Consider the following 18,414-nt stretch of genomic DNA (forward strand, 5'->3'; position numbering starts at 1 on the left):
CAAATATCGTCCGGAACCTAGCTGTAAATAGTCATTGACTAATGCCGGGTGCTGTATGTCGGTACATTTGGTAAAGTGCTGTAATTAATAGGACATGTCACGGAAATGTAGTCAGGTAGCAGTGACTCCAGCGAGCTCCCCTACAAATGTACGAGTTGTACACCCTGTGTCAAAGTCGTTAGCGTATTTCAATTTCCGTGGGAGTTTTGTGTACGCTCAATATTTTTTCAAGGGAGTAAAACGCTAATTTTAGGGCGCCAATTATGCTTGTACGCTGCTTATCTAGAGCACTGCTTGATGGTTCCTTGCTGTCCAATGGTATCCCTGGTTCTGGCATTGCTTCTATTCTTTCACATGGGCCTAGTGGTCTCCCTTGTTCTGCATCACCATGTGTTTCTGATAGGTGTCTCTCTACCTCCTCTCTAGAACTCTTCAGCAACCCTCACTTAGACCCTTTCAGTACTAGTGTTGCTATGAACCTAGCCCTCTTTTACCCCTCTCTATTTCCTGGTTTTTTGTATTCTCTCTGCTGTTTCTCTGTGGAGGTTGTTTCTATTCTCTCTCAGAATAGCACTTAACTTTAAAAAAACCAATCTTCTCCTTGTTTGCTGTCTTAAATTGTTTGGTGGTGATAGTCCTGATTTCCGTTCGAAGGCTAAATATCTCTTTTTGGCGCCTGTTGTGTGTTACATGTTCATCCTTCCTGCTACCACCTTGCTTTGTTCGAAAGCACTCTACTCCCACTGTGTACACTTATGTTGGCAGTGATGTTATCTTCCTGTGTACCTTTCCTACCAATGTCCTCTGCAAGTTCTTATCGAGGTCATTGTCAAATGCTTCCCACCGTTCTGAAGATTGCCACTGTACTGCCTCCATTGTGGTGTTTATATCTTCCTCCTGGTAAGCACCAATTGGGTTCTGATTACCTGTCTCGGCCTCAATATAGTCCTGATCCACTTCAATGGGTAAGAGGTCCTCAGCACTGTGGTGTTCTTCCTGGCTGGAGTCCTCCTCCTTCTCATCAGTGTTAACTGTGGGTTCCTCTTTCCGCTTCACATATCTAAATTTGGTTTTCGCTTCGTGAACCTTTAACCGCTTGATGTTCTTACACACTTTCCCACAGTGAAACTTTATGCCATTATTCCTGTCAATGTCCGTTGTAAGAGCCGAGTTGTTGCCGTTGTATCTTTCATCCCCCCCCCCTTCACACCCAAATTTCCAGTCTTTCCTGGATGCCATATGTCTTTTCAAATGTCATTAAACTGTTCTTGGTTGTCAGCCAGTCTTCCCTCGCCGCCACTGGTTGCCTAGATAAAATTACCTAAATACAGCAGTGATGGTTTGCTGCATCACCACCGACGACTTCAGCCAAGGCCATCCCTCATTGCGTGTTTCAACCCCTTACTCGGTAAACTCTCAGGATGGGGGGTTCACAGTGATGATCAGTCATTGTGCGTCTGTGGTGGGTTTCCAGCTACTGGTGTCCTTCTTCATCCACACCCAGCATGAAGATCGTTCTGCTGCCTTAGCCATTCTCTGCACTGCTGTCCTTTTGGTCCTGCCCGACAACCCTAATGCAGAAAGCATTCTCCACTCAGACTGTGGGGTGAAGCCTCTGCATCCAACCTCATCAGGGTAGTTGCATGTATGCCAGCCCTGCTCCCTGCATTCTGTCAGCAATGCCTCATACTTTGTCCTCTTCAAGAGAATCTTTAAGACATCTTTAGAAGAAATATAATATACATTTTCACTGTACATGTATTACATTGTGGATTGTTTAAACCTTTTAGTCAATTCTGTGATTACCTCTGTTTAAGGACCACCTGCTTAATAAGACTACTTTCTCAGTGTTCCATGGTCATTCTCAACACAATTTGACCTGTGTATATAGACCACTTGGCTATAAAGACCATTGTTTGGGCCCTTTGGTGGTCTTTATAGACAGGTTTGACTATAGCTCAAATTTTATGGAAATTAATCATTTATTAACCAAAAGGTCCGGATCCTCCATACAGTGTACCCGATCACGCAGAAATGTGGGTGAATCACATACAATATGTGTTACTGCACGCATAAATTTGACAACTTGTACGTGCATGCACGCTTAAATAGTTTCCATTATTTGGGGATAATTGTTTCTATTATCTCTTATTTTGATTGAAGAAATCATAAATGTGTCAAAACGTGATTTGCGATACCAGAAGTATTCCTTTCAGTAAACATTTACTGCAGCACACCGAGCGGCAGATAAGTTAAATACCTATCTGCGTTGTCCTATGATAAAATCCTAGACCATACCCATGACCATCGGTAGTCTCGGGATTGATCCTTATATCGCTCAAAGAGCATGTGTTTCGGGAAGCAATTTTAATCGTGCAATAACATCTAGAGTTGTGTATGTCCAGCACTATCATAGAGTATGAAAACTAACTTCAAATCCACATGGTTCTTTGAGCAAGACAATTGTTTGTGTTACCCATATTACAGAAATCGGCTATAACACAGTGATACATTTTACAGACTTTTTAGGATCGGGACAATCACGGATAAGGAGGGTGAAAACTAGGTAGATCTATACAACATATTTTAAAAATTGCTTTTCAAAATGAATTTGCAAATTGATTGCAATGTAAAATGGACTTAATGCATATTTTTAAGTGAAGAAATTGAAACAACACAGCAGACATGTACCGTACGTCTGTTTATATTTTAATTTTGATCGAATAACTTTCAGACAAATTTAAGAAGCAGCAATGTTGTTTAAAATAAATCAAACAAAGAGATACATATCTAAAAATGTTTTTAATTGGTTTTTTTTTTTTCTTTTGGCGGAATATACATTACACTGTTTTTATTTTTTACCAAAGAATACACACGGGGAAAATATGCAAATATAGTGTACCCCTTAAATATGGCACTGTACCCCCATTTTGCAAGCTATGGGGGTACAAAAAAACCTGTTTGAAAAAATGACTGGGAACACTGTCCATAGCATCAATATGATTTCAGTACAACTATATATATTCTTCATATGAATAAGCTTGTAATGCTGGGTTATCATGTGGCTGTCAATGCCTTTAGGCTTGATGAGTAGTTTTCCCGAAATTTGGGTTGTTATGGATTAATGTTACCATGAAAATATAAGGAAACTTTTGATTTGTCAAGTTTTGATTTACATGTCTTATATTTTTGACCCTAGCAAGTATGACGGTGAGCTGTTCCAATTGTCTTTTGTCCGAGGTCTGTCGTCTGTCCTTCAGTGTGCCTGTCTGTCTGTATACAATTCTTGTTACCACTATTTCTCAAAATTACTGACTGGATCTTTTGAAAAAATCATTATTCCCTTGCATACTTTTTGTGCATATTGCATTTTAAGATTGATTGAAGAACACAATTAGATGGAGACGGACAGCAAACCATCTTGGTGTTTAGCATAATCTGATCATGATCGCTCTTAGTTTGCATTGTCCTAATTAATTTCTTCCTTTTGTTGGTAAACAATTCTTGTTAACACTACTACACAGAAAGCTCAGAAGGGATCTTTCTCAAATTTCATTGGTAAATTCATCTTAGGCCTTTCAAAGTTGTTCATATTGCAAAATAATAAGTGAGCGGTATTACAAATCAGTCTTTGGCTGTCGTCTTTGTATAATTTTGTTTTGGAAAACAAAAATATTTATTCATTCAGAACTTATTCAGCACAAGAAAACTATTGTCAGATGTTATGGTGAATATCTGGCCACGATAATTGAAGTGTTAATTTACATGAAAGACCCGGAGTGTCTTAGCATATTTTTATATATGTGGCTTCTACTCAGATCTAAAATTAACTTTGTTATTCCCACACAAGATAAACAGGCCATTGTTGAGACTTTGCTTTGTTTTGAAGAATATAATATTATATTGTCATCGATGATTAAAAAAATCTGAATTTTTGCAACGTGACATTTTTCCAGACCTTTTCCTGCCATCATCATCCTTTAGGTAGGTAAATTATGTTTTTAGGTCACCTGACTGTAGGTCATGGTGACCTATTGCGATAGTCTTTTGTCCGTCGTTGTGTCTTCTGTCATTCCTTGTATGTAGTCTAAACATTAGAAATATCCCGAACGAATTTGAAAATCAACTTGATCCGACGATAATATACGGAGTTATTGCCCTTTGCTCTAATACTTATTATTGGACCTTGTGAATACAATAACTTGATTAGAACTGCACTCAGCTTCATTAAACTTTTTATTTAGACTGAAACTGGCAAGATCTCGGGACAAGTTCGAAAATCGACCAGATCAGATTGTAACTTATGGAGTTGCCTTTGTAATCATTGAATATTGTAAACATGATAACTTGAGTAAATTTTAGATCAATATATCGATATACCGATATGTATCGGTTTTCAGCAGTGTATCGAATATCCTTCACAAAGTTATGCTCCATAGTGATGACCACCATTGGAAAGTTTGAGCTTCTAATTTCACTTCAAGATAAAAATATTAAATATAGAATGAAGATCTGACTGTGCATGTACCAAGAGCAAAATAGATAATTTTATATTATTTTTTGTGTTAATTAGACATACATATATATACATGATTAAACACCAATTGTTGTTCAAATGATGAGTATCATTTATAGTCTGTTGGCGGTGGAACATCTTTAATGAAACTTTGTATGTAGACATATTAGATGTATGTTCCTATTTCATGAACAAAAGACATTGGTAAATTACATAACTAATTTGTATCAAATATCAGGTGACCGGTAAGGCCCATGGGCCTCTTGTTTTTAATACTCTCTCCACAGAGGTCCTAAAAGTTAAAGATACTATCATCAAAGTATTAAAGCATTGCATGCTTAATCTGCAATATCTTAAAGTAAAATTTAAAACTTAAAAGAAATCAGTATTGTCAAAATTGTCTTTGTCCTTGATCTGACCTTGAAATGTTGGTGGTATATGCTGTATTTTAGGGATGGTTAAAACATTTAACCCATCACCTCCAGAGTGTGGACTAAATCAACTAAATCACCTTTGATCTCTCCACTTCTATTATCACTATCTCTCAAAAACTTCTGATGGATCTTCCTCGATTTCCTATTTAGGCTCTGTACCCAGCAAGTGACTTATTTAACTACCAGCTACTTTTGCTGGGAGCTGTGACAGATTCTCTTGATATCGGAAAAAGCTCTCTATAGACTTTTCCTGCACTATTATATCAAATACATAATTAAGTTTTATCTTTTAATTGTCAATGATCTAATAAATTGGTAAATATGACAAAAATGTCTCAGAATGTGCTGAATGGGTCTTTTTCAAATATTCTAGTAATAGTTATACAAAATTTTGATGAGGACTGGGATTTTTTGACAATCAAAATGTGCTATCACTCATTTCTTAGAAACATTTAAAATATTTAAAGAGATCTTTCTAAAAGTGTATGTCAATGTTCTGCTATATTGTCCCCAGTTGTTCTTGATAAGTCTTGAGATTGGTTTGAAAAACAGAATAATGCTTTCTACACCCGAATGCATATACAATAATTAATGATAGAGAAAATGAAATGAATTATATAAGGTTAGTATTTCCTTTTACAAATAATGCTTTCTACACGCGAAGACATATACAATATTCAATGATAGAGAAAATGAGATCAATTAAAATGGTCAATATTTCCTTTAACAAATAATGTTTTCTACACGCGAAGACATATACAATATTTAATGATATAGAAAATGAAATGAATTATAAGAGGTCAGTACAGTAAAACTCCTTGGTTAAATGATTTTATCCCCGGGAAATCCCGCCCGTTAACGAAGAAAACAACTTCTGAACAAGCACAGTGCGGTCATGACCTCACTTCCGCGCACATGTCTGCAAATATCAAAACTGATACTCCGGTAACAAACGGCACTCAGACGACGATTTGATCTTACTAGTAAACGGCGTATTCTTCTGCACGTACATAATATTTAGATTGCTTTTAAAATTGCTAGTTGCATTTTATGTTCCAATATAAACAAACGGCGATATCAAGAAGCAGACTTGTGGGTTCCTTTTTGTCAATAAACAACTAGCGTTGATAATATGTAAAACACATGTACAGAAGTGAGTTTTATTCACCACAACTTGTAAAACAATAACAAAGGTGTACCCATATTATTAATTGATTACCTGTCAGTCGGCAGTTGAGCACCTTACGAAAACATGTGTCCCTATAACAGAATTTGGCAATATTAACGAGGTCATTATAGTGTTATTTTAATCATTTGTTCCGCGAATGTGATGGCTGATGGCGTTAGACGGGTTTGGCGGTATAACAGGTGTATTGGTATGGAAATCCATTCTGAACAAATTCATGGCGATAAGCGGGTTTGGCGGTAAAACTGATGGCAATATAACGGGGTTTTACTGTACATGTATATCCTTTGACATATATTCATATACATAATGCAGTGGTGAGCGCCAAGATCCCTTTGGGAAACTCAAACTCAAGTTTCCTTGACATCTTTAAGCTTCATTAGAGAAAGGAGGAGTCAAGGGTGTTGCAATTGAATATAGAAACTTTACACTTCCCTTGATATTGTAGATTGAAATAAGATAAAAATTACAATGAAGGAAAGATAAAATTGTTGTTAGTATGTATTGTTGTTAAAAAGGCATATCTTTAATATCGATCATGATTTGTTGAAACTGTTATGTATGACACTAAATACATGTAGTTATGAGATGGGGGAGGTGACTCCTATAGCTTTATTATCAATACATCCTATAAAGGTCATATCATTAATCTAGGTTATAGAACTTTCTAGAATATTGTCATGTATAAACAAATATGTTTGTAAACATGTTGATTATAAGTAGAGGTCTAGAATGATCTATTTCCAGAAAGTTCTGTGTGTTTATTTGTTTACTGTTTTTAGTTAGATATTTCTAGAAGTAGAAGGTTCTCCAATATTCTTGAATTAGGGTTTAGCTATATATACTCCAACTGTCCAAAGCTAATCAGAACTGTAATGAGACCTGTAATGAGACATATCAAGAATTGTACAGTGCCATATTAGATTCTATTGGGAGAGCTATTGTGACTTTATCCGTGGATTATTACAACACTTTGTATGGATTTATTCATATTGCCTGGAACTTTACAAATCATCTGTGGACATTCATTTTCCTCCTGGATTTGTGATTATTGTTAATTTGAAACCTGGAAGGATCAAGGATTATTCCAGGACATTCGCATACAGATAAGTAACACTTTAAATCATCGTATTACTCTTGTACCACCACCAATTACTTTAGATATTGTAAACCATCTCTGTATAATATTGTATATATAATTAAATTGTGTTTTGAATTTAGCTGCTGGTTTCTCATTTCTGTTATTCGTTCATGTAACAAAACAGTCTCTTGTGATTAGTTTAAAATGCAAATACAAGAAAATAATAAAGTTTTCTTTTTATTCTTAGGTCAAAATGAGCTTTACGGTGCCCAAAAGAGCCAAGCGAGAGCCAGGAAGGAGAGTTGGTGGATTAGCAAGGATATTTATAAGGTCTATGAAAGAGCTCAAGGACAATGAACTGGCTAGAGTGTTGAAAAAGGAATCTGAATCCACAAACAAGACAGTCACAGATTGTGTAGGAGGTACCAAGGTAAACAATGACTCCAAGGCTCTCTCACACCAAAACCACAGAAAGCTACCGGAACACGCAAGTCTGCACAAGTCCAAAACAGAGGATAATATATGGTCATCAACCAATGATTTAACCTCAACTAATGGCAAAAAAGAGGAGGGAACAGGAAGAAAGACTTCTGAAGATAACAAGTCGCTTCCTAAGGACCACAACGGTAAAGGGGATGGGAGTGCAGCTGCAGAATCTAAACAAGTGGGAAATGATTTTGGCATGAAAAGGAACTATTCTAAAGAGGACGATATCTCAGCCGCACATCATGAGGAAAATTCATTAACTACAGAAAGGTCAGTCAGTCCTTTGTCAAAAGCTTCCAAAGTGGCAAACAAAGAAAGTTATTCTGAAGGCAATAAATCTACAATAGCTGACATTAAAAGTAAGAGAGGGGGTGCTTCCACATCAAGTAAATTGTTTACAGAAAGTATAAAGATCAACTGCCAAGATGGACATTCTTGTTTACCAAAGCATAGGCATAGACCTTACAGCCAAAGAAGACACTCCAACAGTTCCAGGGAGAGAGATGTAGAGAAGCTGGAATCTGAAGACTGGAGCTCTGATCTTCTCGAGGTTGAGGGTAGGGGAGGGAATTTACACCACGCAGATACAACTGAACAGAATATTGTACATCTGTGTATGGAACAGAAATGTAATGATGGAAATGTCAAAACCATAGAAAAAACCGCTAACAGTGGAAACAACTGTAATAAAGCAGACGAGAGAGCATCAAAAGATGTCAGTGAAGTTATAGGAGGTGATGGTACTGAAGAGAATACAAGTCAGAAGTGTAGAAGTAGTTCAGATCAACAAACATGTAAAGAGGATGTGAGTCCTGAAAGGAAGCAAATCAGGAATCAACCAAATGACAGTAGTCATGTTCTCACAAAATCATTGAGCTCCGATGTGTCGGCAGAGAAAACTGATGACAATGAAATGAACTCTGGTCAAGGTTTGGAAAAGGGTCATGTTGTTACTGAGAACTTTGATCAAAGGCTAAAAGACAATTTAGATCGTCATCTTGATGACAAGGTTTCAGCAATGCTGCATAATTTCGGTGAGGTTGACAGTGAGCAGACTCATGTCAAAATTACATATACTGACATTCAAGTGTTCCCTGAATCAACAGGTTCCAATGATAGTGAAGGTTTAGAAAAAGGTGATTATAGGGAAGATAAGCTGAAAAATGTGGCAATGAAGGCTGATGAGGGTCATGAAAAACGCAAATTTGAAAAGCAAGAAAATACAGAGATAAAGAAAGAGGAGAGATATAAATCATGTGTACTTGAAAAGAAAGAAACTGTAGAGATGAAGATTGATGAGAGTTGTGAAACACAAACATTTGAAAAGCCAGAAACTACAGAGATAAAGAAAGAGAGGTATAAAATAAAAACATTTGAAAAAAAAGAAACTGAAGATTCCTTACTTGTTCGCTCAGAGAAAAATTCATTGCAACAGTTGGAGGAAGTTTGTGAGGAGGAGAAAAACAACCATAATTCAATCGGACCAAAATGTGTAGCGGAAAACGCAGAAATATCCAAACCTGGAGAGAAACCAGAAATACAAGACTATTGTAAGGACAATCAACATTCTACACAAACTGTTACATACTGTGATAGTACATGTACAGGAGACAGGGATGAGGATAAAAAACAGACTGACAGGAACGGAGCGCTTCCCCTCTGTGGGGACAATCAACATTCTACACAAACTGTTACATGCTGTGATAGTACAGGAGACATTGATGAGGATAAAAAACAGAATGACAGGAAAGGCGCGCTTCCTCTCCATGTCCCTGTCTGTGATGTTCCATTTGTTTATAACAGACTAAAGAACACTGGCACAATGTCTGGTTCAGACAACTCTTCAAATTTTTCTTCAAAGAAAAATTTTGACAAATCGGATTTGATCCCGAAAGTAGAATGGAGGAAACCTTCACCTTGGAGAGAGAATTCATCTGCTAGTTCAGACAGTTCTTACACTGCGAGGAGCTCAAGGCCAAGGCCAAAGAAACCAAAGAGAAAGTTTAAACATACAAAGAGCATGGCCAGAGGGCACACCTTAACAGTATCTCCTATATCAACACCACTAGCTGGATCACCGTCCATCTCTCAGAACGTCCGGGGGGAGAAACAGCCAAATACAAAATCTACCTACAATAGCATGATTCACTCTAAGGTTGAGGCTATGGCGAAGGAGATGAAGGCCAAGGTTCTCACACCACCAGACAGTAAAGCTAGACAAATGGTGTCTAAGCCTACTATGTACAGAGACAGTCTTAGAGCCATGAAGCAGGTCAGGGAGGAAAATGATCCTTGTCATCAAATTCCCCTTGAGCAGGAGAAAAAAGATACTTCAAGAACGAAACTCAACATGCTTTCACAGGTCAGCTCAGATCGAGAAAGTTCAGAATCCACTGGATGTGAATATGTAGATTGTATTTCTGATTCAGCCCAGGAGGATAGTACAGAGTTTGGAAGTTTCATTGAATCAGTTCAAAAGGAAGGTACAGAGCGTAGCAGAAGTTTTACTGAATTATTACAAAAGGAGGTTACGGAGCAAAGTAGAAGTATTTCTGTATCAACACAAAAGGAAAAAAAGGAGTACAGTAGACGTATTTCTGTATCATCAGAAAAGGAAATAACTGGTTGCGGTAATACTAAATTGACAGAAAGTTTGGGTTCAAAGAGCAAATCTAATGTCATCCTTGTTCAACCTAAAAGCTCTGATCAAAGAAAGGAGAAAGCTTATGTCCATGTAATTAAAGCACAAGTGAGCTCTGAGCCACAACTTTCAGATAACCAAAGATACGCCTGTCGTCATAGACATAATGAACATTCTCAAAAAGAGGAAAGTATATCAGGGAAGTGTTTTAGAAATTCAAAATTCAAGGAGCAGCATAGAGGTGAAATAAGACATCAGGAAATATCAGGAAACAAGGCACATCTAGGATCTAAACATGGAGAAAAGTTGCAGTCAAAGAATGTTGAATCACAGAACATTGTTAATGCTAGGCATGACACGACTATTCAGTCTACAGATAAATGTGATCCTAGCCATCAAAGAGATTCTACAGAGTTACAGGATCACATCAAAGGGAATCATCGAAATACTGGCAAACCCTTGGAACAACAAAATTTTGAGGGGAGGCATACTCAAATTTTAGAATCTACTGGTGATAGTAATATTTTACATCTTGGAAACTCTGGTGACTTGTCAAAATCTGAAGGACATTCTACTAGAAAAAAGGAGCAAGTATCTGAACGTGAAAATGATTCGGATAACATAAGGCATGTGAACTTGTCCAGTAATTCAGAGAGTGAAGGACAAAGCAGTCCTAGAGGTCAGGACAATTTATGTTGTACAAGGACAAAAACCTCGGTCAGCAATGGTAGCAATATTTCCGGGAATATACAGCGAGGACACATCTCCCGATGGAGCAATAGCTTCAACAATAGACAGGGCAGTCATATAAATAGTTCGGAAAATGGAATCAAGGTCACAGAACATCCAAGTCATACTGCATTACACCTCAACAACCAGGACACCATCAGAGGTCAAAATAGGTCAGAAAATTTACAATCAACAAACATCAGGGAGGACAATGTAAATCAAGACTATAAAAAGACAAGGTCTTTTATACTGGACAACTCCTCTCAAGGTCATAATAGGAATGGGCTTAATAGACAGAAGGATTCTTCCCAAGGTCAAAATAGGTCAGAGTCTGTAAGACAGGACAACTTACCTCAAGGTCACAGTAAGTCAGAGCGTTTTAATCAGGACAACCGATCTCAAGGTCACAGCTGTTATAGGCCCACAAGGCAGGAAGATTCATCTCAAAGTCACAATAGGACAGAGTCTGTAAGACAGGACAACTTACCTCAAGGTCACAATAAGTCAGAGCGTTTTAATCAGGACAACTTACCTCAAGGTCACAATAAGTCAGAGCGTTTTAATCAGGACAACAGATCTCAAGGTCACAGCTGTTATAGGCCCACAAGGCAGGAAGATTCATCTCAAGGTCACAATAGGACAGAGTCTTTAAGACAAGACAACTTATCTCATGGTTGCAATAGGACAGAGGTACATAAGCATGGCAGTTACTTCCAAACTGATAAAAGTTCAGAATCAGGACGGCTAGAAAGCTCATTACAACATAGCCATGTGGAAACTTCAATTAAAAAAAGTTCTATGATCGATAATGGGAAGGACATCGTACGCTGTCAAAGTACTACTGAAAATAGACCTAATAGAATTTCTGAATCTGGAGCTCAATATGATTTGCAAGATGGTCAACAAAATTGTTCACAGTTTAGGCCTAATCTCCATCCTCATTCTGGGTCAAGGTTTGGTAATGAAAGATTAGCTGTAGCTGATGGTCTGATACCAGCAGACACCAACTATAACCATGCGAAAACTGTTGATTCTCAGAGGAGACCAGTTAGGTCAGACACCCATAACAAAATGGATTCAAAATGCAAGTTACAGAAGCAAGCCGGTTCAATCACTGGACAAAATATACTGAAAGATAAAGCCATTATTTGTGTAGGACTGGAGGGATCGGATGAGAACTGGGATATAGACCTATTATCTGTGGCTCCATCCATAGATAGTAAAGGTGTAGGTGACAGAGAGAGAAACAGGATAAACGATGTGTCGGAAACTAGTGTGCTTAAACCATCCACAGATAGTAATGACATCAATGACAAGGGGAAAAACGATGTGTCGGAAACTAGTGTAGTGGAGGGCAAACTAGATTCATCCAAGGTATTTGTGAATGGAATGTCACACTGTGTACAACATGGATCCAAGTTCAGAATGGACAATGTTTGCCACAAACATGTAGAGAACTCTGATAAAGGTATAGGAGAAATAAGTGGCATTTGTTCCTACGACAAAGCTGATACCCAAAAGAAGTGTGAAGTTCAGACAACATCTGATACCTCTGATAGATTTAGCGGGACATCCTGTAATCGTACAGGACGTGTGGCAATGGATGGTGATAATGGGCATACTGTATATAAGTCTTCTACTGATCAACATCCTAAGCTTACTAACCTGCACGAACGGGCAAAGACATCTGATGATTGGAGAGATTCCAGGAAGCTTGATGAAAGATCAAGAAAGTATCAACCATGGGATAGGAAAGACAAGTATGGGTTAATAGATAATGGATTGTCATCCAAAGACTCCCATACCGGTAATCTGGACAGGGGTAAAACTCCAGCTGTTTATCCCAAACATAGCTCTGTTGAGAGGAAAGGGACAGACTACCAGAGGAAGTGTCCCTGGTCTGAGGCCCTCAAACAGCCGGACCATGTAATGGAGGAGATAGAAGAAAATTGGGATGCAAATCTATTGGATATTGAGGGCATACTTAAAACCCACAGACAGGAGGCTAAAACTGTGGAACAAGTCGTACCAGGTGGACAAGAGTTGTCTAAAACAATGACTAATGATCATCAATCAGGGAAATTTACAGGATCTGATCTGAGAACTGGCCATCATCAGCTGGAGGAATGGGAGTCAACTGTGCTTGACTTAAACCTCATTAGTGGTGTGGACAGGATCAATAGTGATAATGAAGGACTGACTAACAAAGAAAGACATGTGCTTCGTACAGGACAAGTGGGTGAGGCTGATGGGTTGTCAGATTGTAGTCAACCTGTTTGTAATGTACAGAACGACCAACCCATACATACTGTCCAGGAAAACGAAGGATCTGTCATTCCCCAGTCAGATTGTAGTTTGAGTGAATCTCGAGGAATGGCAGAGTTTGAGGACAACTATACAAGTGATGATGTAATGGACTCCTATGTATTCCTGAGTCAGGAGGAATGTGACACCCGGACATCAACTGACCAAGAAATGGACAAATTGTACAACAGACATCCAAACTCTCCTGTGACATTTAGACCCCATGTATCTTCTGACAAGTCAAAGCAAACAAACAATTCAAGGAATCAGAAGTATTTAAGTAGTGAGATGAGAAATGATTTGCAACCTCCACCAATATATAGAAGGAAGAATAGGCCTCCAGGGTATGGGCCTGAGGAGTGTGTATGTCCACCTGGCTGTGTCCAGTACTGGACCTGGAGATGCTGCTACTGTCGCTGGGGATGGGAACCCCGTATCTGTGATATTAGGTCAGCACTTGACATATCCGACTACTTCTCTCCTCCCACCACCGACGACAAAGGTAACGGTCATCTTCCTTTAATTGTTGACTATGATATTAACTCAAAATTGTCTGCACAGTTAATTAACTCCAAAGTGGTCGATATACACAGCAGAATGTATATATTATCATTCTACTTCACATTCATTAACTGTAATTCCATGGTGTTGAAATACTTAAAATAAATCATGTAAAAAGACGCATCATATTTGTAAATTTTATGATATCAATTTTCTATCAGGTAGTGCCTTCTCGGCTGACCTGATGCATACTGAACTCTTAATGACTGTTCATTTTAGATAGGAAATACTTTAATGTTGGGGGTGGGGCGGGGTAAGTGCTTAGTCATTATACCGTCATGATAAAACAGCATACTTATAAATGACACACTTACTACTTTGTAGTTCATGTATCATTTGGTTGTTGTCATAATTAGGAAACAAATACTACCATGACAGTATGACTGTTTTCAGTGTTGTACTCTTTAAGCGAGTAATATTGATCATGATTATACAGTGTATTGTATTTTACACTTCTATGTATTTTCAGACACGACTGACTTGGGATTACGTATGCGGTACAGGCCCCGCGGGATATTGGCCATGGGTCCAAACAGAATTCCTCCTCCACCCAGTAGGGAGCTGTGGAACCAGATGCAGCAGGGAGCTGCCCCAGTATACCCCCTTCCTCCTAGGGGCACAGCTAATCCTTACAACAGGGCACCACATCCTCAGCTACCCAGGTCATATCCCTCTGACTCTCGAAAAGTTGTGTGTGACATGGGTCGCAGTAATCCATATGGATTATCATCAGTGCAGCATTCTTCAAAAACTGGGGAGCAAAGTGTTTCTAAAGGAAAAACAATCTACAGCTACAATCCATCTGAGTATGTGGCCAAAGATCGAATGATGAACAATGGAAATTTAGCAGGGAAACAACAAACTTTTAGTTGTGGAGAACTAATGTGTGAAACAAATGGGTTGAGCTCAGACGATCTGCAAGATCTACAACTCAACAGTCCTAAGCTGGTAGACTATGGCTTCAGTGAAACGGATGATTCTGAGGAGGAGAAGAAAGAATCAAAGTCCAGAGTTGTTTTGTTTGGTAAAGATGACCAGGACAGTGATTGCTCTAGTGAGAACAAGAGGAAACTAGATCAGGAGGATCAAGACGAGAATAACAAGGAGGATGTCACTTCAAAGAGGAGGCATGTATTGCCTCCCAGCAACATTTATCATTTTATAAGGCACTCAGTAAAAACTGAACAAAGTACAACAAAAGAGCCGGAGAAAAAAACGACTGCCTATGTTCCTCCCCATAGACGTCAAACAGTAGAACTTCCGGACTCTTCCCATAGGGACAGTCCAAGCAAACCAGAAAGGAAGAAACAGGCCACACCCAAAGACTATGATTTAAATGTTTCGTCTCCGACTAGTAAACCAAGTCCTAGTCCAGGATCGTACCCTTGGACACCATTCTGGGCGAGCCCTCCTCATCCAATGACTGTACCTGTATCGCCCTTGTACGGTTACCACCAACCCCCCTGTCCTTACCCACCTGGCTACTATTACCACCCAACAGACTGGTACCATGGTAACTCGGCTGGCGAGTCGTATGGTGGAGCTTACCCACAGACGACTCGCACCCATTCCAACAACAGTACAGCTGTGAAAACATCAACTTCATCTCCAACTGCAACCAAGGAAAATCTTCAGACAGATGTCAAAAGTCCTGAACGGCTAGTGTTACCACCAAGGATCAAGTTCTTGGAGAGGACTCGACTTTTAGGCCATAGTACGGATTCAGAAAGTAGCTCATCATTTCCATTGGTTGACTGGAAGGCAAATTTCAAGGAGAAATGTAAACGTTACTGTGGAACTTTCATTGACTCCCATTGCCATCTGGATTTCCTGTTTAACCGTCAATCGTACAGAGGTACCTGGTCTAAGTACAAGATTTTACATGAGGCTACCATGCCTCACAGTTTTGAGGGATGTGTGGCTGTTTTCTGTCACCCTAGCAGCTTCAGATCAGAAGGTAAGCACTGTGTCAATCAAAATAGGGCAGTTATCAGAAGCAGCTGTATAGGTTGTTAAAATGGGATTTATTAATGATACTTTTACACAACCTTTGAATATTTGACATTTGGTTGACTAGTACAATTTGTCTGATGAAGGTTTTAGGACATATTTTAAAACTCAGTGAGACATTACACAATTAATTAAATGTTTACTATAAATTCAACCCAAAGAAACAAAGCCATTTGTATTTCTCTGATAAGTTCCAGTGTAATTCAGTTCCTTTGAAACTGTTTCTGCTTATAACTAAGTGATACAAATACCATTGATTTTAAAGATTATATTTATATTTCAATTAAATGTCATGTTGAATGTTCATGGAAAATGACTGTAAAACATGTGTTACAGATGATGTATAGAAAAGTATCAGTTTTCTTTTGTAATTTTTTATGAAAAAAAAATCCAACATTTACATAAAGATTAAAGTAGTAGGATAATGCTTTTCTTTCTGCGAACTTCCACCCTATAACGGAGTTGTTTTTCAGGACTGTGGAGAGATATTGCCCTAGAAGAGGATGTCTGGTTAGCGTTCGGCTGCCACCCTAAAAATGCTACCGAGTTCTCGCCCCGCGCTGAAGAGGGACTGCTCCGCTGTCTGCAGCACAAGAGAGTTGTGGCTTTGGGAGAGATTGGTCTTGACTACTCAGGCATGTATGTGTACTTATTACTACTATGTCTCTAACTAATACATAGAATGTTTGATTAATGTGACCAAAGTTACAGCACCAGTACTGTATGGTTGTATACTTATTACTACTATGTCTCTAACTAATACATAGAATGTTTGATTAATGTGACCAAAGTTACAGCACCAGTACTGTATGGTTGTATACTTATTACTACTATGTCTCTAACTAATACATAGAATGTTTGATTAATGTGACCAAAGTTACAGCACCAGTACTGTATGGTTGTATACTAATTACTACTATGTCTCTAACTAATACATAGAATGTTTGATTAATGTGACCAAAGTTACAGCACCAGTACTGTATGGTTGTATACTTATTACTACTATGTCTCTAACTAATACATAGAATGTTTGATTAATGTGACCAAAGTTACAGCACCAGTACTGTATGGTTGTATACTAATTACTACTATGTCTCTAACTAATACATAGAATGTTTGATTAATGTGACCAAAGTTACAGCACCAGTACTGTATGGTTGTATACTAATTACTACTATGTCTCTAACTAATACATAGAATGTTTGATTAATGTGACCAAAGTTACAGCACCAGTACTGTATGGTTGTATACTTATTACTACTATGTCTCTAACTAATACATAGAATGTTTGATTAATGTGACCAAAATTACAGCACCAGTACTGTATGGTTGCTAATATTTGTTTGGCTTTAAATTTCACTAAATTTGCGTACTCTACCTATTCTGTAAAATTAATACCTTGCAAAATTTTTCAAAAGTCATGGATTTACACAACATCTGCTGCTATATAAATTTCATTTTAAAATGCTGTACAAGCGGATTATTCACTAATGTAAAGCCCTGTGATTAAGTTCTGAACAGTAAATCAGAAAATTTTGAACCTGCGAATTTAACAAATATAGAGTGTTTAATTGTGTAGAGACAGTCAAATGTAGGTTGAGTGTCACCTACAGGCAACAACAAATTTCCATAAATGAAACAATAGCTTTCAGATACACAGGTACACATTGATAGACATGACAAAATACAAGCTCTAACAATAGATATTGTAACCTATCAGATATATGAATTACATTTAATAAATGTTTTTGAACTATTGCATGTTCAAAGACCGATAGTTTATCATTCAGTTTTTTTCTAGATTTAAACAACATCAAGCTATACAGAAGAGTGTGTTTATCAAACAAATCCAACTGGCCCTGGAGATTAACAAACCACTTGTGATACACTGCCGGGACGCAGAGGAGGATTGCCTTCAGATCTTAGAAAAGGTTGGTTAATTTATAGATGATTTATGTATTTATCTGAATTGTTTTATGTGTAAATGTTCAATTAATGTACTTGACAACATGAAGAAACAATGGAAAATGTATCACATTCTCTTTTGATTGTTCAGAAACCACACTGAATTACAGAAAGATATGTTAACTCTATTTACAGACTGTGCCCCGAAACTACAGAATCCATTGTCACTGCTTCACCGGAAACTACGAGTCGGCCAAGAAATGGTTGGACCTGTTCCCTAATCTCTACATCGGTCTGACCCCATTGGTGACCTATCGTACAGCTACCCCCACTCATGAAGTGGCTCGCTTCATACCCCTAGATAGACTCCTGCTGGAGACAGATGCTCCTTACTTCATACCAAGGAAGGTAGGATTTACTGGCAAATTAACCCTTTTGTACTGCTCAATTTTGTAATAAATGTTGAGGTCACATGAAAGAAAAAATATTCTATCGATTTAAATGAAAATTGCTATTGCCAGAGAAGCAAAAAAAAAAAAAAAAAAAAAAAGAGCGTTTTGG

The 18,414-nt window shown here is 38.1% G+C and overlaps 1 protein-coding gene across 1 annotated transcript in view; it reads left to right on the top strand.

The window, feature by feature from the left end:
- The window catches only part of LOC138305167 (uncharacterized), a 38,786-nt gene that overhangs the window by 13,907 nt on the left and 6,465 nt on the right, over window positions 1-18,414 (top strand). The window contains exons 3-7 of the mRNA XM_069245586.1: window positions 7,465-13,879; window positions 14,408-15,895; window positions 16,422-16,587; window positions 17,750-17,879; window positions 18,049-18,261. Of these exons, the coding sequence (XP_069101687.1) occupies window positions 7,471-13,879; window positions 14,408-15,895; window positions 16,422-16,587; window positions 17,750-17,879; window positions 18,049-18,261 (8,406 nt within the window). The 5' untranslated portion in view covers window positions 7,465-7,470. The remainder of the gene's footprint in view (window positions 1-7,464; window positions 13,880-14,407; window positions 15,896-16,421; window positions 16,588-17,749; window positions 17,880-18,048; window positions 18,262-18,414) is intronic.

This window comes from Argopecten irradians, chromosome 12 (assembly GCF_041381155.1).
Source record: "Argopecten irradians isolate NY chromosome 12, Ai_NY, whole genome shotgun sequence".
Classification (NCBI taxonomy): Eukaryota; Metazoa; Mollusca; class Bivalvia; order Pectinida; family Pectinidae; genus Argopecten; species Argopecten irradians.